Source organism: Hippoglossus stenolepis, chromosome 2 (assembly GCF_022539355.2).
Source record: "Hippoglossus stenolepis isolate QCI-W04-F060 chromosome 2, HSTE1.2, whole genome shotgun sequence".
In the NCBI taxonomy this organism is placed as follows: Eukaryota; Metazoa; Chordata; class Actinopteri; order Pleuronectiformes; family Pleuronectidae; genus Hippoglossus; species Hippoglossus stenolepis.
In genome coordinates this window covers 1,880,888-1,908,510 of record NC_061484.1, presented here as the reverse complement: position 1 = coordinate 1,908,510, position 27,623 = coordinate 1,880,888, and the positions used below count along the sequence as shown (strand labels likewise).

At 40.6% G+C, this 27,623-nt stretch overlaps 2 protein-coding genes across 4 annotated transcripts in view; both read right to left on the bottom strand.

Moving 5' to 3' along the window:
* zdhhc5a (zinc finger DHHC-type palmitoyltransferase 5a) overlaps positions 1–8,690 on the bottom strand; it is a 29,626-nt gene extending 20,936 nt beyond the window's left edge. For 2 of the 3 annotated variants that reach the window (XM_035172175.2, XM_035172207.2), the window contains exons 1-2: positions 8,044–8,690; positions 550–2,636 (exon numbers count right to left, since the gene is read on the bottom strand). In XM_035172175.2, coding sequence (XP_035028066.2) covers positions 550–713 — 164 coding nt within the window. In that variant the 5' untranslated portion in view covers positions 714–2,636; positions 8,044–8,690. Of the gene's footprint in view, positions 1–549; positions 2,637–7,718; positions 7,969–8,043 lie in introns of those variants that run through there. The other variant, XM_035172185.2, reaches the window with a different exon arrangement.
* Positions 8,691–10,595: 1,905 nt separating this feature from the next.
* slc43a1b (solute carrier family 43 member 1b) lies at positions 10,596–27,623 on the bottom strand. The gene is made up of 15 exons (XM_035169391.2): positions 27,429–27,623; positions 25,021–25,179; positions 23,899–24,082; positions 23,742–23,797; positions 23,276–23,352; positions 20,729–20,821; positions 19,912–20,045; positions 17,696–17,838; positions 17,121–17,267; positions 16,830–16,865; positions 16,308–16,440; positions 15,193–15,322; positions 14,947–15,020; positions 14,284–14,407; positions 10,596–13,854 (listed from the first exon to the last, which is right to left on the bottom strand). Exons 2-15 carry the CDS (start codon positions 25,172–25,174, stop codon positions 13,708–13,710), a joined length of 1,632 nt encoding a protein of 543 aa, XP_035025282.1. The 5' UTR covers positions 25,175–25,179; positions 27,429–27,623; the 3' UTR covers positions 10,596–13,707.

Genomic DNA, 27,623 nt, shown 5'->3' with positions numbered 1-27,623 from the left:
GGTTAGCAAAGGGTCAGCTAAAGAACTTCTTTAAACAAAGTCTAACTACACAAGAAAATTCTCACGAAATTTGGTTCACATCATCTGCGTAAAATTAAAGTTATGTTGACATGTCAATCCATTTTTTGAATAGATTTTTAAACCTATGTCCTTATCCTAAATTTACATGCTAATCAATCAAAAGTGGCTAAAGTGCTTGAAACCAAAGTCAGTGCACTTGTTTGGATAAGAACCTGCTTGGCTTTGTAATGTTTGGATATTTTGCCTCCAGGGAAACCACAAATGCAAAGGATTATATCTCGCGATTGCATGAATCCTTACAAAATTTGGTTTGCATAATTTGCTGACTCAATGGATGCATAAAATGTGGTTGATTGTTTAGTGAGCATGACTTATAACAAAATATCAAAATTTGCTTATATATTTGCATTCCGAACAACTACTGGTTGAATCAGAAGGCCTTGTATTTAAAAAAAAAAACTAAATCATCTCTATCTTCACTAACATGCTATGGTGTACGTGTGAGACTGATGCACCGTGGCCACTTACGTAAAGCAGAAGAACAGCGTGGTGGAACCAACGAGGAAGAACGTGGCTGCCGACACAGGGACGTAGCGAGAGGGTCGCAGGGGTCTGCTGGGCGGGACCACTGTGTGGGGGAGGGGTGACGAAGATGGACCCCGCCCTCCACTCTTACTGCTGACACCTGGCATCACTTCCTGTGTGTGGTGTTTGTATGTACAGCAACTGCTATGCTAAGGAATCTGTCTTTAAAGTTTAAATGTTTCTTTACATGCATTGAGTGGATTTGTAGATTGAAAGTAAAAATAACAGATTGGCAAAAGGAAAACAATGCAAAGGAGGTGTACAAAAGAAATGGAGGAACAGTTGAGAAGGGTTTCCTCTTTCAAGTGGAAAAAAGTAAAAAGTCCCTACTTCATTTGAGGAGTGGTGCTTGTTTTTAGATTCTTAAGTCAATCCAGATCTACTGTGTGTAAGATTCAAAGAAGCTTAAAAGTCTCTCTGTTGTAAAAGCCTTGTTTCCCTGTCAGCCTTAAAAGCAGGTGGTAAGGCGGGATGAACAAATAAGCCACAGATTATAAAGGGGTAAACAAGTTGGAGGCACATAAACAACACTGTGTTCCACAAGCCATAGTCATAAAAGCCAATAGAAACTGATCATTCTTAGAGGTCCATTTCACACAAGACCCTAAAAACCAGTTAAAATGGAGTAATTCTACTACATATATAGCAAGGTGAATAAAGGCTTGGTGAAAATCATGATAATAGTGCAATTAAAAATATGGCTGTTAATTAGATGTAAAAACCCATTTGATCCCTTCTGATAAAGCACGTAAATTTAGTTATTTTGTGATTTGTGCTATCTAAGTCACATCATATGCTAAAATACACAAAACTGGTCCAAGTTGATTTGTTTGGTCTTTGAATGGGAGTTTAGTGAGGTACCAGAGTTGGCAGAGGTAAACCTGTTTGGTACGAGATTGACTAATAAGAAAAACAGGAAGAAATGAAAAGATGAAAGAAGTGAGAGGTAAAAGGAGAGAAGTAAGTACAAGAAATAAGTCTCGGGTGGCTATCCCTTTTCCTTCCCCATGACCTTTTTCAGCTTAAAAAAGTGCAGATTAATACCTAAAATGAAGCTAAGTCTGTGTGTGGAGATTCCTATTCACTCAAATTTAAAGTTTTCAGAATCGAGAGAACAGCAGTCTGGGCAGGGTTAGCTGTGTGAAAGAAGGTCTTGTAAAATAAAAAAAAGACCTCCTCGCTTTCAGTCCAGGACTCGTACTAGAAACAGCAGTCTGTAAGTGGGCCAGTGGAGTAGCCTGGTTTTCCTGTGTCGGGGCATCCCTAAACCCCGCCGGTGGCTGATTTAAACCACCTCACTTGCCAGCTGCAATGGGTATGTGGAAACTGGAAGTGATGGTGTGGTTCTTTCCAGCACATTGTGAGAAAAATCCAGTAGAACACCCATCAGTATCCATGTAAATTAAATTGTTGAGACAGAGCTAAAATTACAGTGTTCATCCATGTCTGGAGGACATGTACAGAGCAGATAATGGTCTTTCTCATATCAACCAGCAAAGGCAACACAGAACAACTCAGTTCCCTCCATTGGTCTCCTTGTTCCACTCCATTGGTGGACAACTGCGGCTGCCAGTTATGTAACTGTTGGCCTCCCAGCAACGATCCCTTTTCTTCTTTTGCCCTTGTCTCCAGAAACGTCCAGGGCCTTGCCTCTATTTCCTTCCCAGGCAGAGGTCACTCAGGCTTGGAAAACACTCCCCCACTACAATCCCTTAGATGATACAGCCTGTCTGGCCCAAAATTGACCTCATCAAAAATGTGGAAAAAATGCAGCCTTTGAGTGTTGAAGGGACTCTTCTAGCCATAAGCATCTTGATGCATTTCAGGTTTGACATATCCCTCACCAATCTTGAAAACAGAACAGCAAGCACATTTTCTACATCCAATGCTGAACATAGGCCTTCTTGTTTGTGATGTTGATCCCGTTGCGTCTGTGAACCACACAAAGAGTTGGCAGTATTGTGACTCAACAAGTCATTCTGGGTCACGAAAAAAGTCCGGAAATCAGGATCATGGACAGGATACCACACCTAATGAGAGAAAGAAAGGGTTGGTAAGAGAGCAGATACTCCAGTACGTAAACACCTCATTTTAACCAAACCATAACAATCACCAGTTCTTTATAATAACTTATAGGGGGAGAAATGCTCCCTTGGACAACTGTTGTTAACAGTGTGTGCTTACCACCAAAATGCAACTGCAGGAATTTGCAGAACATTATGATGCCAGGCATTCTTGAGATATCTTGCTACAGCTGTTGCTAGTGAGGAGGCACAAAAAGGAAGCATGGGGCTTTGTCCACACTGACTTAAATATTTTTAATGAACACATTAAAAACACATGAACACGTTTTTTTTGCAAAACCAAAATTTTTCCCAAATCTTGGCTTCACAAGCAAACTGCATTTTTGGTCATTCACTTTTTCAAACACCTTCTATGTACAGATCTATGTGGACATCTAAAATGTTTCTAAAGCGATGATGTCACTGTTCCTTTTTTTTATTGGTCCACTAAGTTGACTTAACTACACGTCTTAAATCCTCACATGGTCACTGGTCCCAAATCCTAATGAAAGCAAAAGAAAAACCAGAAGGGCCATACCTGCACCAAGGCTGATGCATGTTTTAATAACGTGAAAAAAAAAATCCAAGATCTGCCCATTAATACAGATCTGCTCCAAAATTCAATGGGTTCTTCCTTTGGTCAAGCCCCTCCCCTCCACAAAATGTAATGAGAGTCAGTTCAGTCGTTTTTTTATGTATATATCATCGTGTTTTTATTATTTGAATTGGCAAAGGTAAACAGAAAGACTTAATGCTGGCGTGAGACTACAAGTTATCTGTTTGTCTGTTAAAATGGTCACTTTGACAGATGAGGGATTATAGAGTCTAGGGATTATGAAGAATGGCTAAAAAACTAATCTTTTTCACATCTCCACCTTGTGACAAGAGCCATCCCTCTTTTACTTTGCCATGTGTACATTAATGTGCGTCTTCATCTCTTCTGGCAGAGCGCTGCCAGCTGTGTTCCTACTGTTAGACATCAAAGAGTTGACGAAACTCCATGGAAGATGTTTTATAAATAAATAAATAAATAAAACATGATTTTTGAAAGGACACCCAAACGTCTAGTATGACACACTACATGAGAAAGAAATAAAATACAAAAATAATTTCCAAACCCACTAAACCCTGCTCAGTGAGCATCCTGTTGAGGGGATATCATAACAAAATAAAACACTATTCCTTCTTTTAAATTTAAAATCTCACTCAAACCGTTGACGTTAGATCTGACGGTGCACTGTAAATTTCTGTTGGCATTGTCAGGGATGTTGTCAGATATGTTGCTTTTGTTTTTATCTTGCTGATATAACTGTGACGAGTGTCATGAGAGTTTTGCATTTAAACTTTTACATGACTTTGAAGACACTGTGCAAAAGCGTGTGTTCACTTATACTTATCTATTTGTGAGGACCATTTTCAACAGACTTTATGGAGTGAGGACATAATTGAAAAGTGCGGACATTTTGGCCGGTCCTCCCTTTTTCAAAAGCTTGCTTGAGGGTTAAGACTTGCTTTCCGGGTTAGGGTTAGAATTAGGTTAGAGTTAGGTTTAGGGTTAGGGTTAGGCATTTAGTTGTGATGGTTAAGGTTAGGGTAAGGGGCTGGCAAATGCATTATGCTAATGAATATCCTCACTCAGATAAAAATACCAGTGTGTGTGAACAAAATAACTCATTAAGACATGGGCATGTTTTCAATAAACCGGGTGGGGTTATTGCTTGGGGGAGCATCTCTAGATAATTAACTTTTAGAGATGAGTGGTCAAAGGTCAGAGTCAAGGTGAACAAAAATGATAAGTGACGTTATGAAGAAGTCAGAAAGTCGTCTTATGTCATTATGTCATTAAAAGTTCAAACAGATGTTTTTTAAGGTATCTCTACATCATATATGACTATCGACATAACATAGTGTTGTGATCGTTCAGCTTTAAAACCAGTAACATTACAGACACAATCAACAGCTTTAGATTTACCAATAAATCTTCACCATATGGTATATATTACTTAATGATGACATGTCATTATGAAATTGCACTATTACAATATTGAAAGTTAGCATTGACTGATGGAGGTAAACAGGGCACCCCTCTGATGATTCTTATTTCTGCTGTTACCACACAAAACAAGGCATGTGTAAGTACACAATACTATGCATGCACACTGAGCTTTGACTTAAAGAGATCCTCTTTCTCTATAGGACCAAAGTCCTGGTAAAGCCAGCACCTGCCTCTTGTTTCACTCCTCTTGGATTTATCACAGATCAGCTCTGAAGCTTAACCAGAGATGGTTGTTTGCAGAGACAAATACGAGCACAGGGACACAGTTGTTCAATTTATGGACTCAGGATTTCAATTAATGAGCATGAGTGCACCTGTTGAGGCCAGCCATGATGGATGAACCTGTCGTCCTACTCTCTTATCTATTACTGCTGCTCCATTCACCAGACTTTAATCTTCCAGAGATACATCAAGAAACTGACCATTTACTGAAACTGGTCATCCAGTTTAATTTGATTACAAAAGTACGGAAGCATATTGCTGTCACATAAGAACATTTTAAAATATATATATATACACTTCTGTATCACATTAAAACATTAGGTCTTGGGCAGAGGTACACTCATAAATGAAATGTCCTTCAAACACAAGTGAAGCCTTCTTCCGATCAGAGTAACATACACTACCAGCCTAAATCCGATCAGGAGCCATTGGTCTCTATGTACAGATTGAGACATACTGCAAAAATATTCAAATGGTTCACACCTGTAAATTGTAGGGTCAGCAAAATAAATACACACACAAATGGTTTCTTCATGTTTTGACTACAACCCTCACTTTTGAAAAAAATATACTTTTGCTTAATTTTGAGCGTTTTATTATAAATGTTTGAGTGTGGGGTCACCAAAGTCAATACACACATACATTGTCTCTTCTTGGTTAGCCTTAAAATCTCATAATTATTGAAATGTAATAGATCCGATAACCGGAAACTATTCACGTTAAAACGCTAGACATCAGATAAGATATAAGTACAATATGAGTCATTGGTCCTCATGCAAGAACATGAATACCTCATGTTATCTTATCCTAAAACTTTCTCTTACATTTGTTATACTGTGAGTTCGTAAGAACATGTCACATCAGATTCAAAGGCTTCTATCTTCAGAAAAGTGTGTAAATGATGTGGGCAAACATGATGAATGGCATCTGTGCGTATTGGGATACGAGGATAGCAAATTAACACCCCAATTATACCATATAAGGCTACGCTTCCAGCCCAATGTCAGAAGTGTTAATTCATGAAAATGACATCAAAGAGTAAAAAGAAAAAAGATATCAATCCTGAGATCCAGAGAAAAAGTCTGGACTTTTTAGCAGAGTCAGCAGTGGAATAAAAAAAAAAAAAATCATATTGTTAATGCTGTGTCTTTGGTCACACTACCAAGATTTAGTTTGATACGAAAAAAGCAGCAAGTTTAAGCACAACATCAATCACATCAATCATAGCTTACATGGCCTGCCAACTTTTAGAGCAAATAGGAATCGCGCACTCCCGGGGATGTTGCAACAAATATCAGATACATTAATAGATTCAAAATTATAATTTAATTCAAATTGCAATTAAAACGATTAATGTCAAAATATTTATGAGGTGTAATTTTGCACAATACTCATATACAATTGCTATAAACTAATGAAATATACAATTCATTTGTAAAAAACTTTATTTGAATTACAGCAGACCAATTTCCCGTGACTCCTACAACAGGTCTCTGGACCACTTGTAAATTATTTTTGTACCAGTAAGAAAATTGGTGAATGCAGTAATTTCTCCTAGAATTGCTCATACGCACAACTTAAGAACAAATCTGTTCGTACAAACCGTTTTAGGCCCAATGTTCAGGTGTGGAAAGGATTTTGAATAGTCTGATAACACACACATGCACCTCCTCATGCAAACTAGCAAGGTATTGCTTCTTGTTTATCAGCCAATATTTGCCTAAACCTGGCATGCTGCCACACATTGCATGATGCCAAATACTGAACATACACTCTGGTACAAAGAAAGCATCTGCTTTGACATGCTGTAATCAAAACCTAGGTTGCATTTACCAAAGCAAACTAGTCAATAAATCACAGCCTAACATATAAGGGTCTACATCCAAGATGGCATGTTGAAGTGCTCTCAATAAATATATACGATACTTGTTTCCTCATACAACCATAAGTCATTTCCATGATGAACAGTGTTCATCCTTACTCCATCAGTGGGAGTCTCTAACCTCCAGTGTTGTAAAAGCTAGAAAAAGCCCAGAAAGCAAAGCACCCTCTTAAATCTTGAGAAGCCTTCAGCGTCACCAGCACCTACACACATGAACACTGGGTGTGTATATGAGCCGCTGCAGTCACGGGCCTCTGTATATCCACCAAACCCGCAGAAGAGCCGATTGATGCCTCCAATCTAATTCCAGATCCAATCCAGAGGGGGGGGGGGTTCCCAGTTAAAAGAGAAAGTGTGAATGAAAACGCTAACAGCTGTCTCAAATGTAAGCAGGGCTGCTTGGCAGATACCAGCTGAGCCAGGTGACACGCAAACCCTGGTGGATTGAGTCAGGGTGGGTTGAGTCAGGGTGGATTGAGTCAGGCGGCCCTGCAGCGCTGGGTTTGACAGCTCAGTGAGCACGATTCAGCCCCGCAAACACGGCCCACTCGCTTTTATCATAGAAGGTCAAACTACACTTAAAAAACCTCACATTTCCCTGTGATGGCATTGATAAGCTAATACACACGCATTAACAACCTGTTCCTGGATCCGTGTGGGCTCCACTCTTACATTTATAAATGAATCGTCCAGAGGCTTTTCGATCTGATTGCTCTGATTATTGTAGGAAATGCTCTTCGGCATAACGTTTTTTCATAACGGAACTCAGCCCACACTGGACAGTGGGTCCTGTGGAAACCGGGGCGGGGACGATCGTTACTGGAACGAGGAGCAAACCTACGTGTTGTTTAAATCCCGGCATTACGTTAACATTAGCTAGCTTACTTACGAATTACGACTCGAGTCCATAGAGATGAAATGCAAGCAGGTGGGGTGGAGATCTGACTGAGTCACAGCAGCGCGTTAATGGGAATTATATATTTAACAAGCTCCATCACTCCTGTGGTGGGTGAGCCGTACGTGTAGAAAATGTACTGCACACAAGCATACACACGGTCCGCGGTCCAGGCGATACCATTAAACAGTGAGGCACGTCGGGCTCAGGGGAACGTTACTGTATGATGCTGTCTCCATGGAACGTTAACATTAGCCTCAAGCTACTCCGGTCTGCATCGGTTAGCCCTGGCTAGCAGCAGGCTAACAGTCCATCTCACCTGCGAGGGGCTTGGCAGTTTCCCACAGTCCAAACTCGGTGAATGGATTCAGCCACTGTCCGTTTCCTCCTCGTTGTAGAGTCCACACAGACAACTCGTTAGATCCAGTAAGACCCACAGGAGAGTCATGGAGCGGTGCCAGCGGGCTACACGGGTCCTGCTCCGGCTGCTAGCTCCCCCCTGCGCTAGGCTAATTTACAGATATACAGTACGCTAGCAAGCCAGGCACCAATACGTCTGACGTTATTTCACTACAGGCAGCTAGCTGTTAGCTGGCGGTGGGAGCTGCTTGGTTTGTAACTTCTTAAAAAACAGAAAGCAGTCTTCTGCAGGTCGCTCCGCCTGCACGGAAGAGCCGCTGAGGAAAACCATGTGAATATCATCCAGAGAGAACGATGTGCTCTTCTCTTGTATCCGTTATATCAGTGGCCTCGAGATGAACACAAACCGACATATTTGTCAGCGCTGCAAAACTGATGCCAGGGTCCAACACAGAATTGTCGCAAATATAAAAAGCATCGATTGGACAACAAGTGTGTCAATCAAACCGCAAGCGTATTCTTATTGCTTCTTCAACCTCTGTGGGTTTATCCTCATAGCCCCTGCTGTCATTTAATCTCTCCCCATTGTGTGTGTGTGTGTGTGTGCGCGCGTGTATGCGTGTGTTTGTGCGCTCGCGCCTGTGTGTGTGTGTGTGTGTGTGTGCCCCTTGGCAGTTGGCATGTGTGTCCATAAAGCCTCTGAACTAAAGGGGCAATCATGGCAATGACAAAACAAAGGATGATTTTGTGATGACCCATTTCCTATAGGGGGTCGAACAAAGAAAACTGTTTAAACTGTTTATCTCTCTCTCTCTCTCTCTGTGTGTGTGTGTGGGGGGGTGGACCCTGAGCTTTTAGGGATAGATTTTCCTTTTTTTGTATCATAACATTTTAATACTGTAGTATCCCGTCCATGCTGAATTATTGGTCACTGTATTCTTTCCTCCATTCCTTATCCATAGTTCTTTTATTTAACACTTATGCTGCATAATTTGAAAAGCTATCCATAAATAAAACAAACAATTATTATCTTTAATGATCTTTCTACATGGATCTGTATTTCTTAAGAAGTCAATCAAATCAGTTTAGTTAAACCCAGTGACAGGCAAGTTTGGGGTTCGTGGGAGTACAAAAAAGAATGCATTTGAGTCAAGGCAGCAGAAGGAGACAGGCTTGTTTGAATATTTTATTCGAAATATTCCAGCTGAAAGTTGGCAATAAAAGACCAAATTTATCATCTTTTTTTTCATACAAGTTCCTCTGGACATTATGAACATCAAATTATATTATGGCATGAAACACTTTTCGGGTGTTGTAACTTTAGGTCATGGTATATCCTAGTCTTAATGTAGAAATTGAGCTCCAATGTCACACACATGTGAGCTCTGATGTCATAAAGTGTGTTCGACTTTATGTGGCTCTGTGTAGCGCAGACTTAATACAATGCATGCTGGTTGGAGATTTTGTCAGACCTTTTCCAGAGCTGCAGAAAGTCATTGTGTCACATGACCTTAAAACATGGGAGGGAGCCAGCTGCAGTCAGACAGCGCATTGGTATTCCAGCTGCAGCACCAGGGGACCACCTCTGTGATGAATCAACTTTGCCCTGATTGGTGGAAGGCCTCAGACACACATGACATGTTGGGCCAACACAGACAGACAGACAGACAGGTGAACTGCAGGCTCTCAGGTAGGGTCTGATATCACAGACAGACATGCAGACAGACAGGTGAACTGCAGGCTCTCAGGTAGGGTCTTACGTCACAGACAGACGGATGAGATCTAATGCCCTAGTGAAAGATCTTGCCATACGTTTGTATGTTAAGTAACACATGTTCAGTCAGGGAAGAGAGAGAGAACAAATCCACATATTGTTTTGACCATCTTACAAGATGTCAATTCGAACCAAGATAGAACCAAAATGTACACCTTTGATTTTTGATACTGTATTGTCATCATGCCTATAGAAAAACAAGATAAAACAGAATGGAGTACACAACTTAAGCCTCCATGCCTGCCTTTTGAACAATTTAAAGTATTTATTATATCAGCCATCTGTTCATTCCGTTTTAGAATAGAATAGAATAGAATCTTTTTTTATTGTCATTGCACAGTGTACAACGAAATTAAGCAGCAATCATCAAGGTGCATAATATACATTTTAAAAAAGCAAAAAAAAAGGTGCAATTAAAAAGTGTATATATGAGGTAGAAGAAATTTAAATATAAAAAGAGTACAGCAGATAATTTAGCAAATAGCAAATGCAAGTATGTGTGCATATAGTGCAATTTAGGGTTGATGAATTGATGTTACCTCTTATATTTGACTTTAAATTAATTTATCATTTTTTTTAAAACTTCTGCAACGTAAAATCTCCCTAAGACTTTGTCACAGTGATTTGTTTGGCCAGTGTTTCTGAAGGTTGCTGATTTGTTTTTTAAGGTGTGCCAGTTGTATATGTGTGCCTGATCTGTCCTTAGGCAGAGGAGTTGCATGAGAAACAAACATGGGTCAAACAAAATAGTTTTCTTTATTTGTGCGAATGCTGCTTTTAAATCAAAACACTTGATATTTCACTTAATATGGCTCAAACCAAGGCAAGCCTTGCAAAGCTTACATATGTCACACACAGGCACACATTACAACAATTTTACATGTCATGATATAACCACTGGATAAATATGATCATCCAATTATTGTCACTGGATCCACTATCTCTTGACAGTTACCTGAAGCCCTGTTGTGCTGTCAACATGCAGGCACTCACAACAACACACAGTTTAATATCTTTTTTCATCATATCTGACATTGCTTGCTTATATAATTGCAGCGGTAAAATAAATCAGCTTTACTGTTGTATGTACTTTAATACTCTTTAAACTTTATACAGTTACCTACTTTTCCCAACCTCCTTTTTTTGTTTCTTTAAACAAGTCTGTTCCTGCGCAGAAAAGCTTTGGTGGAGGAGGAGGAGAGGAGGGGGAATGGTTGTTCCAGTCACCTCAACACTTAAAGTGTAATGTATTATTTATTTATTGTTATATTCATGGGACCAGCATGTTCACCAAAATCCTCAGTCAATTTACTTCCTGTTACATTAACTCCTCCTCCTCATTTTGGTCCTCCTGGCGGCACATCTTGTTTTATTGCCACTTGAGGTGGGCAAAGACCAATCAGAGGCCGGGTACTCCCTACCCTAGTATATACGCTTGTACTTGTTGCACTCTTTGGTAGGGTTGGCTTTGGCTTTAAGCATGATAATTGGTGAGGGTCAGGGTAAGTCAATCAGAGGACGGACAGAGCAGATCTTCACCCACTTCAGGTATGAAAAAATAATACTTATGCTGCAATTAGATGACAATCACATTCATGACAGTGTGACAAACATTTGCTTCTGGTTGTGAACCGACTGGCTTTCTTTACTTTGCAAGCTTTCAAACTGATAGAACTCTGATCCGCAACATTTTGAGGCTGTCCAGTGCCCTGCCAGCTTAAGAGAGGGTGAGACTGACCTCTCATTTATATACTCTTTTATAACTGCACAATGAAATTATGCAACCAGCAGGGATAATAACAGGGCTGTTATGAGTCCAAGGACAATGACAGAGACTGCATTCATTTTATGTCCCCTCCTGCTTTGGTCCCCATCATGTGAGTGTACTTTGCCTCTGCTCATATTAATGTATTAATTGAATGGACATTTGAAGTATAAAAAAAATAAAAATACTTCTGATAGAGAGGGCAGTTACACCCCCCTCACTCATACTGCATGTACACTGGAGAGCCTTGCTTCTTTCCCGGATCAAAGTTTAAACAGATTGAGCAGACTGGGTGGACTGAATGTGTTGATTCACAACTGGAAGTGATTGTGTCTCACACTATTTCATACTGACATTGAAGGCCCTAAACCATTACAGAGCTGTAATTGGCCAACACATCTGTAGATTGTGATGTCTTGTTAAATCAGCAAATAAATATCAACAACAAATTAACAATTTAGCAAACCGACTGAAAAAAACATTATGCACTGGAGCATTAAACAGCATAACTTCCCCAAAAAACTTTTAAACTTCCAAACACCGCATTTACAGAATCATACAAATATCTCACATATAAGAGAGAGTTGAATGCTATGTGAATGTTAATATAAAGGCTGCTTGGTTTTGCTGCTATGAATTTAGAGTAATTCAGAGAGAAACCAGTTGACAATTCCAATTCGTTAACAAGTTTCCAAAGTGTTTCTCTGTCAGTAAATATTTGCTTCATTTTCTGCTTTAAGGGGAGGTCATGATTGCTTTAGCCAGGGCAGCAAATGTTCTGTCTTGTATTATGAAAAGATGTAATAAACTTAGATAAAATTACTTCTGGTCACAGAAAAATGTCCTAAAGCACTTCCTGCCAGTTCTCACTTTTATGAGCTGATATTCTCCAGGGAATGAAATAAACACAAGTCGGGGTCAAGTTACATTCAAGGCTCTTGTACAAGAAACATCTGGCACCAGTTTAGAATTTAAAGCCACAAACAAAGGAATTAAATTCATATATCCCTGTTACAATATTTTCCCATAGCTGTCACGATAATAGAGATAAATAGAGAAACACACCAATGTAAACCTGAAGCTAGTGCACTCCTATACATGACCTGAATTCACTAGGTCACGATGAACTGCAACCTAAAGGAAAACTTTCATCTGCTTCAGTTACCAAACAAACATTAAAGTTGATCTCAACAACAGTGACCAAGATGTCGGTAGGTGGACATATCCAGGCTGGCTGCTTTCAGTTTGTATGCTAAGCTATGCTAAGATCTAGCTTAACTAACTAATCAAATACATGTACAAATCCACACAAAGACATAATTTTTCTATCTAACTTTCAGTACGGTAATAAATAGTATTTCCCCAACTGTCAAACTCTTTATTTAAAGCCCACCGGGGACTATTTGTAACACTACCTGAGGGTTATTTACTATGGGGCTTCTTGTAGCCTCTTCAAGAGCAGAAACTACCAAGTGAAATCATCACCTACACTGCAAATTGTCATATATATTTCGTATATGTGAGACTGTGGCTACAATTTCGAATTATTTTCAGGCCTGCTATCTTAATATGACCACTTAAAGCAAGACTGAGTTCTGTTGAACAACACCCTCTGTTGCCATAGGTGACAATTACCCTATTATCTTATGGGGTAACAAATTATGCTCCTCTAATTGGCACTAATTAAGCTTAAATGATAAAACATGCTTTATTGTATTGTATTTTTGGTGTTTAATGTGATGGATACTTAACACACAAGCACATTCAATGATGCACTTGCATGCAGAGATTTCCCGGTGTGCACTTATTCTCACATATAGGTAATTTAGGCTGTAAGTGGAGAAAGTGAACTCCCATAAACAGGGCACACAAGAAAGAACATCGCTGAATTTGAAACACAGGGCTCCACTGTGAAGCCACAGTGCTGACCACTGAGACACCGCCAGTCATTCTTAGGTGATGGAATTTTTCTAAATGAGAAGTCTGACAGGGGGGGTTACAAGTATGTCTTCTATTTTACATTCATAATCTACTGAAAAGTGATAACAAAAAAATAAATCAATCATTTACTCCTGTCAATAATCTTAATCAGAATGCCCATTTGGTGTGTATCCTTTAGCTGCGTGCAAATCGGTTTGTCTCTTTGCCTTTATCAGGTTTCTACGGTGGTAGAAGAGATAGCCCGGCAACAGGAAGCCAGCCATGGAGAAGATGAGGAGTCCCAGATTGATCTGTTATAATGAGAGACATGTCAGTGCATGATGCTATAGATGTCTCAATTCAGGGGCTGCATCCTTCAGAGGCTGCATTTGAAGGCTGCTTACAGCACAGTGGCAGGACAAGGCTGTCCCATTTTGAAAGCTCCTTCAAATGTGGCTGACAAACCGCTTTTCAAAGGGATAAAGGCTATGGCAAGCAGCAAGACTTGTAATACTTGACTATCCCGCTTCTACTCAACCGAACAGCTAGCAGTACACATTTTCTCATCATGTCCAACTTCTGCTCTGTTGCTAGGGCAACAGCAAAAAAGGCAGAATGAGCTGATGACGCTGATCACAGAAAGCCTAGGTAGACCACATCCTCCAAAGGATGCAGACCCGGAATTGATAAACAGCTTGTATGTGTGTCTGTGTGTGTGTGTGTCAGTGCGTGCTTTCTACCCAGTAAGGATCTCCATTGAGGTGTCCCAACATCAGTATGAACAGTGGCTGTTGGAGCAAGGCAAAAGCAGCACTGATCATTGACTGCATGCCGGTCAGTGTCCCAAAGTGGTTGGCTGGATACCTAGAGTGGAATGGATGATAGAAGGAACTGTCTAGGTGAACACTGATATATTTTCATCTTTTAAGTTGTTATTGCCAACGTGTTAGCAAACAGTCATATATTTACACATCCAGCAGAACCAGAGTAACATCAACAATCATTTGTCATATTTCTGACCATCTGATGAATAAAAGTCCAATATTCACTCTGTATTAGCTCTGATTTGTTCTCCACCTACTCCTGAGGGTGAGGGAAACATCAGTCTCTTTAGCAGCTAAATGCAACTGTGTTTGCCACTATGGGCCTCCTGTTTTGTTTGTTTGTTCGATTTTGAGAGGTAGTGTACAGTGAAAAGAGTGAGCATGCTGAGAACAAACATCCAGTAAAGTTGTTGTTAACCCAAAACATTTGCTCAAGACTGAAAAGCTCAGTGGAGCTGAGAGGAGGTATGGAGTCCAAAAACAAACAACACTGTTCAAATTACACTCTAATAGTCATTCTAGATCCATTGTTAGTATTAAAAATATTGACCAGTAGAGCTGGATAGTGGTTGTACTCACACAGCGGCATAGAGGCCTCCACAGCAGGAATGGATAAATCCTCTCACTATAGTATGCAGAACAAATGACACCACCTAACAAAGGACGACACATGAGGCAGACACAGATTTACAACTGATCATCGAGCATGTCACTGTGTGTTTCTTCATTTGTGTGTGTCCTTAAATTCATTTGTATTGATCTTCATACTGTATCTATATGCATGCAAACTTTTAACTTTGTGTTCCTGTAGGGCATTTTTCTAACCTGTAGGGGCAGGTTGTCAATCAAGGAAAGGATTCCAAAGGCGACCAAAAGAAGGTTGGTGAAGATGAAAGCTCTCATGGCATTCGTCAGTTTCTGGATCTTTCGGTCTCTCTTTGGAGGATCTGATTGGCTGACAAAAGGAGACAAATGTCAAATATCAAAGAGGTGCACCACATAGGGCTTTTGCACACTAATCAACCTGATTTAGGCGTTCCCTAATAGAGGTCAGTCGGAGCCCATTGTCTGGGGTGAGGGGTTTGGTCGGATCCTTCCCGATCTCTTATCGGCTCCAAGGGTATACTGAGCATGAAGCCACAATAGCCAATAGGAGCGAACTCACCAGGAAGCACCACCAATCGGATGTTGCATACTTGTATAGCTCATAAAAACTAACTTTTCCAACTCACCCTAGCGCTACAAAATGTATAAGCCAAGCTTATTCTGCCTTCTCAGCCATTAATCTATTCATAGTTTTTTTCTCTTCTATTGTTTTTTGAGCTATAGCTGACAATGTTGGTCATCCTCCGTGTTTGTTTTTCTTCTGACGTCACGTTTGATCATGTGCATTTCATGCAAAATCATTTCCTTCAAAAAGCAAGTGTGTGGTCTTATGTTCTGGCCAAATCATCTAGTGTGTGTGTTCTGATGATTATAATGTTAAAAATCTGTTAAATCTGTCAGTATGTTGGTGGTCTCCCAAGTCTTTAAAATCGGTCAAGAGTTGAAAATCCTGTAGTGTGCACCAGGCCTAAGTGACAAGTGTGGATGAGGAAGAGTCCAAGATGTGGGAGTATGACACTGTACTACGAGATTGCCAGTGTATCACAGGGCCAATTTACAGAGACAAGCAACCATTCACAATTACATTCACACCTACAGTTAGTTTAGAGTCTCCAATTAACCTACCTCCAATCTGCATGTGTTCCGCTGTGTAAGGAAACCAGAGTACCCAAAGAAAACCCACACAGACACAAGAACATGCAACTTCTCTGTCGAAACCATCTGAGCCCAATCTATACAGTGACCATCAGGCTTTCTGTTGGCTGTACGACCATGTACACATGTATTTACACAATGTCTTAACCTGAAGATAAACCACCGGACCCTCTGATTACCTCTTCTGTGTTTGTGTGTTTGCATTTTCCTCTTCACACTCCCTCAATCTCCAGTCCATGATGTAACCAATCAAAGGACAAGTCAGTAGACACAGCAGCTGCATTGAACCGAAGATAGAAGAGTAGAAACCAACTGGGGAGGATATGCAGAGACAGAGTGAAGTCAATAGAAATGAACAGCATCAGAGGGAATACACTGCTATAGTGTCTACTATACACCAATCAGGCTATGCTATTATTTGATATTTCAGTTATACCATTTCAAAATGACATCATAATGAATGATTGGTTAATCTAAATAAGCTGTATGTGGTGTCTCTACTATTGATGGTTGAAAAAGACAGACGGACAGACACAGAGACAGAGAGACAGAGAGACACAGAGTAAGGCAGGCAGATGGAAATGCAGGTAGAGACACACACACACACACACACACACACACACACACACACACACACACACACACACACACACACACACACACACACACACACACACACACACAGACCGTTTGAGCATTACCTTGTTCCTCCACCTCCTTTTGCAGCTTTTCTGAGGCTGAAAGAGAGAACAGTGGGACATCAGGGATCCCCACAGATAGTAATTCTAATGAAATGCTTGAGTTTAATTCACAACATCAGCTGCAACATCACTACTCCAGTCAGTCTTGACCCACCTTTTGTCAATTAAATCATTTCACTTGCTTTTGTTTTAATCTTCTTCATGACATAGTAAACCTGATGGTGGTGATATCCAGGGTTCTTTTGTTTTGTTAACTGATAACAAAGTAGTCATGTAAGTTATTATTCTCACGGTTGGGGTTGCCGTGGGTGACCAGAAACTCCACCATCTTGTTTATGGCACCCATGAAGAAGATCAGCCGCAGCTGGGTCATTGCCATGGTGATGAGACTCCACAGCAAGATAGGGGAGCACACAGAAACACAGAGTGGCACGGAACCTGAGGAGGAGAGAGCCAGTATGTGAGAGCAGCCTTGACTTCAGGGAGTGACCCCCCAGAATGCACTGCAACCTGTTTGTAATGTTTGTTTTTTATTATATGTGTATATGAAATGTGAAATTAAGGTGGGCTCCACCAATTATAGCCATGAAGATCAGTCTACTTCTCATGAGCCTGATCATGTTATTAGGGTTTGGTTTTGGAGACAAACACAGAACACAGAACACAGAACACAGACTGAATTAAATCCACATCACTTATTTTGCCCAACTGTTTGGCACCCGTCTCAAAACAGAAGACTTAGTGTCAAATACTACACTGATCTAAATGCTGTTCACAGGCTTTTCCAGCCTGGAAAGAAGGAAAGAAAACATCTGATAGAAACCTCAGTGATTGTTGTTTCACACAAACACAATAATGTTACTCACCCTGGGCTCTGCTTTGTGAGTCTGTCTGATCGGGTTCTGGCTTCTTGCCCTCCATCATGTCTTCCATGAGGTTGACATGAGTGACGTACCTGTCTCCAGTCATCTTGTCCTCTGTCACAACCCCACTCATCTTCACCCTTTTACTGCAGAAAAAAAGAGAGAGATGGGAGATCTACGAATAATAACTCGAGAGTTAAGTCTGTCACCATGTCAAAAACAAGACAGATTATATCTATGATTGTTTTACCGACAGTATACTATCAAAAGTCATGGGGTATACTACATGCAAGAGGGCTGCACTTTAGATTTATCATACAGTGGCTTCAGGAAGTATTCAGACACACACACACACACACACACACACACACACACTCACACACACACACACACACACACACACACACACACACACACACACACACACACACACACACACACACACACACACGAGTGTGTGCCTCCATGACTTAAGAGGAAACTACATTTATTTCCTAGAGAACCCTCAATCGGATTGAATGGGAAGCATCTGTTAACTGCCGGTTTCAGCTTTCCCCACAGATGTTCTGTGATTTAGGGACATTCAGCGAGTTGTCCTGAAGAATCTAGCATGCTCTTATCTGTATTCATCTGGTGATTATCATGGTAAAAGATGAACCATCACCCAAGCTCATGTCATGTGCACTGTGGGGTAGGGCAGGTTTTGTGTGAAGGCCCTCACTGTATCATCCGTCATGCAATTCTGATGAGTCTCTCTGTCCCTGCTGCTGAGAACCATAGGTATGGTATTGGCCATTGACGAACCGACTGGGATTGGGAGATCTGGCTCTGGTTCACTTATTGTCTGACTGGATAAGATAAGATAAATTGAGGTGAGGTGAGTTGAGGTGAGATGAGGTGACATAGGATAAGTTAAAACTGGATTGATCCAACACGGGGGAAACTCACTTGTTACAGCAGCAGACAAGTCAGAATGAGGTAGACATGAGAATATTAATGTATATAAATATATATATATGGAGAGAATGGGATGTGTGTGTTCCTTCAGTGTGTGCTGATGGCTGAGCGTAACATTCAGTTCCTGCCCTTCTCACCATTCCACATACCAGATCCTCATCACTGTCAGTCACCTACCCACCTGCTGCAGTTAAGGCTCCTCTCTGATCACTACCTCCTTTCCAGAACATCTTTCCTTGTGGTATTGTGCTTCGGCTGAATCTTGGCCGTCTTTAATCTTGTTTTTGATAAGTCGAACCTGCTTCAGGACTAACCCTGCCTGTCATCCTCTTACTTCAGGATCATCTGCTCTGTCACACTTAGTCAGCTCCCTCATTCACTCTGACCTGCTCCCTGGATTCCCCCTCATCTCCCTGGACTCTGGATTCTCCTTTCTCCTTCATCAACAACTTCCCCTATACGCTTAGGTTTGGAAGTTTTGGGTTTGTTTACTGATATTACCGTTATTTGCATATTCACTTGAATATTTTGATACTTCTTTGCGTGTCTGTCTTGAACTGGCACATTGAATCTGAAACCTGCAGTCAGCCTGACAGAGACACAGAGCGCTGCCCGAGGTTTCAAACTTCTTATCATTAGACGTCTTCATCCCTCATGTTCATGTGTTTCACTGCTTTTGTCACCTATACATTTTTCAGTCCTATCTGTGAGGTTTTTATTTGTGAGCCGTGGCTTTCAAATGCCTCCACCCACCAATACTCCCACACACCTGATACACCTTTGGCCTATCCCCTACAGTCTGGTGAAGTCCACAGTGTGGATTTCACAGCATGCCGTCGAGCTAGTGTTCAGTGTAAATGGTGAATGTAATTATGTACTTATGAATGTATTTATATTTCCAGTGCTATCAACCAAAGTGCTTTACAGTACAAGTCCCATTCACTGAATGCATTCCTTTTTCTATCATACACCATTCTTACCTGTCTGTGTATGCCACTGAAATGCTGTAAGTTATAACATTGTAAGCCAAGTTTCCATGATTCCATACTTCTTCTACAGAATAGGAGTCACACCTCTCCAACAAACTCCGCTGTATGATTTCTTCACAGCGGATAGACAACAGTGAAGACTTTCTGGTGAACACAGTGAAGCATTAAGCAGCTATAAAGGCTCTTTTTCTATTAGCTTTTGTTTGTGTGTGTGTGTGTGTGTGTGTGTTGTTGTGCACACTGATGTGACGACAAGATATAAAGCACACTGACGTATATCTGATGTCTTCAGGTGCAGGGAAGGATTCAGCAGGCCAGTTCAGGAGGCAGTTGAAGAAGACCAGGCAGGCCATACCAGACCAAACCCACATGATGACACGGAACGACACGCCAAGGTCATAAATCAACTGGAGCAGTAAGACAGGGAGGAAGAGGAGGAGGGTTTGGTTGGGAGGAAGACAGGTTGGAAGAAATAAACACAGATAGAATGAGGAAGAGAGGGATGGAGAGGAAAACAATATTTTAAAATATGTGTATAAAGTTCACCTCATTGCATTACTTTAATATTTAACTTAAACTGCTGCTCAAACATCATCACTGAATTCCCACTGTAACTTATTCCCACCTACTCCTCCCTCCCTACTTCTTACTTTCCTTTTACCTTCTTCAAATTTTAGTTTCATTCCTCCTTTTGTAGTTTCCTCTTCTTTAAATTCATCTTTCCATCCTCCCCTTGTTATCATCCCTTTCTTCTCTTTAAGGGGCTCATTTCTTATCTTTCTTTTCTTTGTGTTGCTCTCTTTGAAATGTTCTTGTGATGTTTCTTCGACGTTTTGTCCTGTTCACAGTCCTTCAGCGGCTACATTTACATTTGATTAAACATTACCTGTCAGCTGTCAGCAATCACATGTATTTTCTCCAGAAAAAGCTTATTTCTACTGTGCTACTGAATAAAGTCTAATTGACTATTTTTTTATTTATAAAGAAAAAAGCAATTTTTGAAAAATAGTACAAAATTGTATAAATATATATACACATTTTTGTGTGTGTGTGTACGTGTATATGTGTGTGTGTGAGAAAGAGAGTGCACCTTGACACCAGGGAAGGTAACGGCTGAAGAAGCATAGGATCCAATCATAAGGGAGAGGATGGTTGATCGTAAATTCCCAAACATGTTTGGCAGCTGGATAAAAAAGAGAGAGAAAATTTAAATAAATAAAACTTCCATTACATCAAATGAACAAATGAACCATGATACCACTTTTACTGGAGTATAAGCTCTTTCCCCCTGTGAACATCTGTGGTAAATGTATTAACCAGTTATGTTTCTGTTCAGTGATCCTTGGTCATTTGTATTAAAATACACAGTCGAAAATCGACTAAGCTGAATGCTGGAAGTGAAAATTACCAGTCAAATGCACTTTAGGAACTTAACCAGCAGGTGGTGCTACTAATTCTTACGACTCATGCTCTACAAGTACAGGGCGGACATACAACTGCAGTCACACACACACAGACACACACACAGACACAGCAGCAGCAGCAGTACTCAACAGTCTCTGTGTGATTGTTTGGCTGAATTGCAACAGTGTGTGTTGTCAAGACAGCTTGGCACATGTGTGGGTGTGTACAGATGAACATTCTCTGGTCATGCAGATGGTGCGTTTGGGAGTGTGTGTGTGTGTGTATGCTTACACATGTTATCTTCTCATATGATTGAGAAGATATCATTGTTAACTCAAATAGTCTACTCTGACATATTCTATATTCTACAAACACACACAATTGACTGTATTGAATGACAATACTTGAACTGAGGGTGTGAAATGTAAATAAAGATGGTTTGAAAGACTTTCACTATTTCACTATTGACAGTGAAATGTGTAGGTGGATCTAATAAGAGACTAGAGATTATTATAATATATGATATGATATATAAACAATATAAGCTAAAATAATGAAGGTCTTAAAACACAAGACATCTTTGACATAGCGCCACTTTGGAGGACATTGAGCAACGCAGGGTCCACTATAGTTGATAGTGTACTTTAGTGGTGTATGGGCCCCGAAGGGGTGTGAATAGTTTTCAATTAATGACAAATACAAAAACCAATGACACAAGTCAACTGGGCTGTTGGGGCTTTGTGTGAGCCATCGAAAAGAGGGATATAAAAAAAAAAGGACAGCCCTGATGAGTCAGTTTAATATTGAGCTAGATGCATTATCAAAAGTGACACAGCACAAAACATGTTGGCTGCAAGGTCAGCTAGGAATGTAGACTGTTTACATAAGATAGTTTGATCAGCAGAGTAACACGCACACACACACACACACACACACACACACACACACACACACACACACACACACACACACACACACACACACACACACACACACACACGAGTGTGTGCCTCCATGACTTAAGAGGAAACTACATTTATTTCCTAGAGAACCCTAACCTAAACTTAACCCATTGGTAACATGAGTATTACCATGACCACACACCCACACACACGCAAGTACACACAAACACACAAGGCCAAAATGACAATGTCAAATGCAGGACATGGTCTACCTCAGGAATTGGGAGGAAGAGAGAGAGGGACGTGGGGTTGATAAGGGAACAGGGCTGTGGGAGGGTGTGTTGACCGCCTGTGTTTTGGATTGGCTGAAAGGCTGCAGCAGAATTTAGACCAAGTGGAACAACATGTGGTGCTTTCCAAAATACACACACTCACAGAGGAACATGTGCTTCTGATCACAGGTACACAACTCACAAAACAACACAAAAATACAATGCGTTTCCAACCCAACGTTACAGAACATTATGTGGGCGCATGTAGTGGACTAAAGACTAAATCCACTGTTAGTCACAGAGGGGTCAGAGAACTGCTGCTGCTGGGCTCTGCTTTCATAGGTCGAAACCCTCTAGCATGTGACACTTCTGGCAACACAGACGATGTGTGAAATCACAGACTGCTTTGACAGATGACAAGATGGAACATGGGGATATGGGCTATCCTAGTGAATAAGCAGTTTATGCACTGTAGCCTAACACTGTGATGTTCCAGGCAGGCCACAAAGTCCAGAGAGCAAAGTGTTTGTCCTACTCCCTGTCCCAATGTTTCCTGTCAGGAGAGGCATCCCGTGAGGACACACACACTGACAGCTGTGAGTCCTCGGACACAGAGTTGTTCTTATTGTACTACTTAATAGCCACCTTAAAGAGTCTGCTTGGAGGAGCCCATGTAAGCTACAGGTGGTGACCTTGTAGAATTGTGGCTGTCCACACAGAGCCCTGCATACACCCTCTAATGATGACGTGTACGTCACGGAGACATCAGCTGACCCTCATGTACATGTGGATGGTATATTGCTACTGCCACAGACAAACATCCATCCCTTATCTATATGGGTTATCCTGTGACGGTCGCGGGGGGGACACACAATACAAGTGTATCTCTGCCCAACATACAGACATAAACAACCATTCACACTCACATTCACACCTATGGTCAATTTAGACCCAGACAGTTTTTAAATAATATTTTTTATCCTTGAATGAACAGGAAAACTGATACTTTTGACCCCTCTCAGATAGTTGTCATGTGTCATGTGTGAGTGGGAATCATACTGTGAGTGAGGTGAAGGTCAGACAGATTCCTCCAAAGCCATTAAAGGAGACAGCGAAGAAAATGAGGACTGACAGCACTGATGGAACAAATGAAAAATATCATAAATTACAACATAACATTATAGGGAAATTCTTATCTACAGCGAGGTTCTGAAGTTTTGTACCTTTGTCCATCATTCTCCATCAAAAGTTAGTGTAACTGATATGCAATAAAAAATTGGCAATTTGGGTTGGGCAAAGTAGGTTGCAACAACAGATAGTTTAGGTTTTCATTGCAACTTTGATCAAACTGGAGATGTATACCTTGCCTGGTGGGGTGTGTTGTGAAAATGCTCCAGTGTCCTAACATCTCATTGTGAAGTTGCAATAACTGAAATGATTGATGGCAAAACTACAAAAATAAGACCCAAGCTGTAACATGATGGGATTTTCCTTTAAGGTTTGTCATACTGATGACTTGTCTCACCTTCAGGGTTGTATGCAGCCGCAGCTATAATTCCACAGGAGGCTGCAAAACATGAACTGAAATACATACAGGATATATGAAGCGTATATCATTAGCATTTTCATGTAGAAAACTGTCATATACAGAATCAAAGACAATTATTCAAGCGCTGTCATACCTGCCAACGAGCCTTAATGGTCGGGGCCCATATCTATCCATTAAGATCCCCAGAGGTAGAGTAGCTGCACTCAAGAGGAACGAGCCAATGGTGAAGCCAAGATTCAATGTCTCTTCCTGCTCCACACAACTCTTCCAAACATCGCTCTTCAAGGAAGTTACGTTATTGCTGACGGTCTCATTATCTGAATAGAATCCCAGAAAAACAAGTCAAGAGAGGGTCAACTGTGTCAAATAATCATAATTAAGTTTCCCTGACTGCACAGACCAGACAAACCAAACACAATCTACTGCTACTAACGACGCAGGCACCAATCAGCCAGTGTCAGGGGTAAGAGACACACTGTTGTCACAGGTTGGGTTGTGATTTGTGGGAAGAAATGTCTTATTAGCCACACACACAATAGACTGAAACTGCAAGTGAAAGACATATTTAGTAACCTGTGGACACTACAGATGACTAGAGTTGGATGGGGGTCTGAGTAATGCAAAGGTGAGAGTAGTACATAACTATACAAAACTATCTGAAAGTATTTTATTTGAGATTTATGTTTTGAATATTGACAAAATTATCCAGCGTCACATCTGAAATCCTCCCTCCTCCATGTCCTCAGAGGTGTGTCTACAACATGAATTAACTTGATGAACAAAATAGTTAATAACAGAAGTTTGGGGACAGTGCAAAACACAAAGGGTGGAAGAAAAGACATCGAAGACTTGTTATCAGAAAATAAATAAAAATACATCCATGATTCACTTAATTGTTGTATACACAACTAAAAGCAATATTAATGGTCTTTTTCCAATTGATGGATGGTTGTCATGTCCCTGAGAGATCAGTTCTTGAATGTTCACTTATTGTCTCCTTGAAGAACCAGAATCATGCGCTGTAAGATGACCAGAACATGTCACCCACACCAAAACATTGTGTCCTGTCTGTGGCTCTGAGCTGATCAAATATACAGTATCCAGAGACGTGCAATCTACTTTCTAATGTAAAAACAAACATACAAGAGAGGCAAGTGTCTGATAAGCATAGGTAGCTACTGATTGCACCAAAGGGAACCAGAAAAGGATCTCTTTGAAAACTCAAATTCAAAAACTGGTTGGATGGTGGTCTCACCAATGCAGAGGTGGGAATAGAAGCCTTCTTTCTTCAGCATGATGAGTAGTGAGCCCCAGCCCAGCAGAACAGCTGAGAAGAGCAGGTTCTCTATGATGGCTGTAACGGCCATCCACCATCTCCTCCTGTACGCCTGGGCCAAGCTAGGAGCCATGACAGCTGGAGTCACACAGCAACAGCAAACATACAGGAGGAAAACATTAGTTCACCAGACAGCTGTGAGCGACGAAACATTAAGTACACCATATCATTACTTGAACCTGGTGTCACATTAGAATTGCATTGCCATAACATTTAGGTGCAACATGTTTTTCAGGTACTAATCCCTCACCTACTCTTTTCAAAGCAGTCAAACGAGCAACGAGCTTTAATATACTGTAACTTCTCTGGATAATCAAAACAGAAACCTTGTGTCAGAGAAGCATTTCTCTGTATTATAACCCCCTTTACTTTTGTGATATGTACATTACACAAAAGTAAAGGGCAAACATACTACAATATTGTCATAACTGCTGTTATTAATGGCTAAATTCAGTTCTCATAAAACACAGTTACATGTATTTTTTCAAAAGCTAGGCCTGCATGTCAATGAAATAAAAAAATATATTTTATCTCGGTAACCTGCCATGTCTAGGGGAAGTGTAGTAGGGAAGTGGGAAACTTGTGGTATGTGACTTTATACTCTAGTATTAATATACTACATGAAGTGACACTACGTAAATCTTATGGAAGCTAAGCGAAGACGTGATGGGATTACAGCAGCTGCAATACTCCTGACAGTGTGGCTACATCATTTCATGAGTACTCAGTGGTCGTTACTACATTATTACATGAGTACTCGGTAGTCATTGATACATAATGAAATGAGTACTGTGTGGTCATTACTACATCATTACAAGAGTACTCAGTGGTCATAACTACTTTATTACATGAGTACTTGGTGGTCATTACTACATTATTACACGAGTACTAAATGGTTATTACTAAATCATTACAAATACTCAGTAGTCAATAAATGAGTATGCAGTGGTAAGGAGCACAAACAGGGAGTAGTCATTACTACAATGTTACCTACATACCATGTTACAGTCAGCACAACTACATTTTTACATGCGTGCACAGTGAATAATATAAGAATCTTGATGACCACTCAAAGCGATTTACAAGTGTTTAATGAATAAGGAAATGCTATCAACACCCATACGCAGTTAGTTTAGCTATCACCATATCACTGTTGCACTAAAAAAACGTGCACATGATGTCAGCCTGTGAGCTGTAATGAAACCTGAAAGGAAGTGAGGGGATAGAAGGTGACACCTAAGAGGGAGCAATCTGAACTCACTTGACCTTCAACTGTAGCTGGAGCTATCAAGCGTCATGCACTGATCTAAGCCATGTGCACCCACTTCCCACACTGAAACCCTCAGGTGACTACAAATCAATGACCCCAGTGTTCGTCCCAGCTCTGAGTGCGTAAATATTTGAACTCCTGAATTTGAATCAGTGAGTGTGTGTGTGTTTGTGTGTGCAGCTTTAGAAAGCAGTGACTCCTGTAGAAGGCACGTGTTTGCACATTGGGAGTCCTGCTGACCAATGAAATAGCAGAGCTCTCTCTCTCTCTCTCTCAGTCCTTATTTGATTGAGTGTTGACATATTCTAAAGATATTAACCCCTTGTGATTACAGCAGATGAACATCCCACATGAGCTTCTTTTGTAATATTACATATTTGTAAAAATTCAAGTGAAACCAGATACAGAGATAAAAGTGTAATTCCTATAAAATTAGCTGAATGCAATACACAAGAGGTGATGTTGGATTCCAGCTGCCAGCGGTTGTGCGCTTGCACCTGCTCTGCCAACAGTTTATAGTTTTACAACAGTTATAAAGTTGACATGAACGGCTTTTCCCACCTGACAGCAAATAATTATGGTAATGGTATACTTCACACAGATATTTGTCCTTATTAGCACATCAAATAATAAAATAGATCAAAAATAAACTATTTCCAGACACAAATGTTTAGGGTTAAGGGCAGAGGTTATCGCACCTTGTGAAGTCCCTTTTTGAATATGGTCACAACAATTTTTGATTGATTGAAATGTGATCTTGTTGTGTTGATAAATGCCTGTTACCATGTGAGGCTCATCCAAATCACTTGTCAAAAGCTGAATTGTACAGATTCTACAGGCCACTGCCATCATTAGCTCTGAACATGTGTTGGACGATCGATTCAGTCCAGTTAATGTGTTCCTACAGTCCTAACAAAGTTAATCCTTAATGGAGGTGACTTACAACGCAGTGCGGTAACAAACATAGAATGATGAAATCCTCCACACAGGCTTGAAGGGTGAGGCCTTGACATTTGACTACATGAAACAATCATTTATACAAATGTAGGTCACTTACTCTAAAAGTTGTTCTGCTCCAGTGGATGGTCAGTATTAGTTGTTGCCTCTGTTTCCCAACAGCAAAAGTTGAATTCCCCTTCAGACCTGGGAGTGTGATATCCTTCTCTCCAAGTGGCAGGTGTACTAACTGGCACATGTGCGCTCACAGTGACGCTCTCCCTCTCTGTGTACAGTTTGTCTAAATGGAGCTCAA

Bases quoted from the DNA above. Each gene is read 5' to 3' on its own strand.
- slc43a1b (XM_035169391.2), bottom strand. From the start codon at position 25,174: ATGGCTCCTAGCTTGGCCCAGGCGTACAGGAGGAGATGGTGGATGGCC. The intron at 20,822-23,275 runs GTATGATTCCCA...TTTTTTATCCAG, and splicing joins TGACCTTCACCTCACTCACA to CTGCCAAACATGTTTGGGAA. The intron at 13,855-14,283 runs GTAGAAAGCACG...TCATTATAACAG, and splicing joins TCAATGGAGATCCTTACTGG to ATCAATCTGGGACTCCTCAT.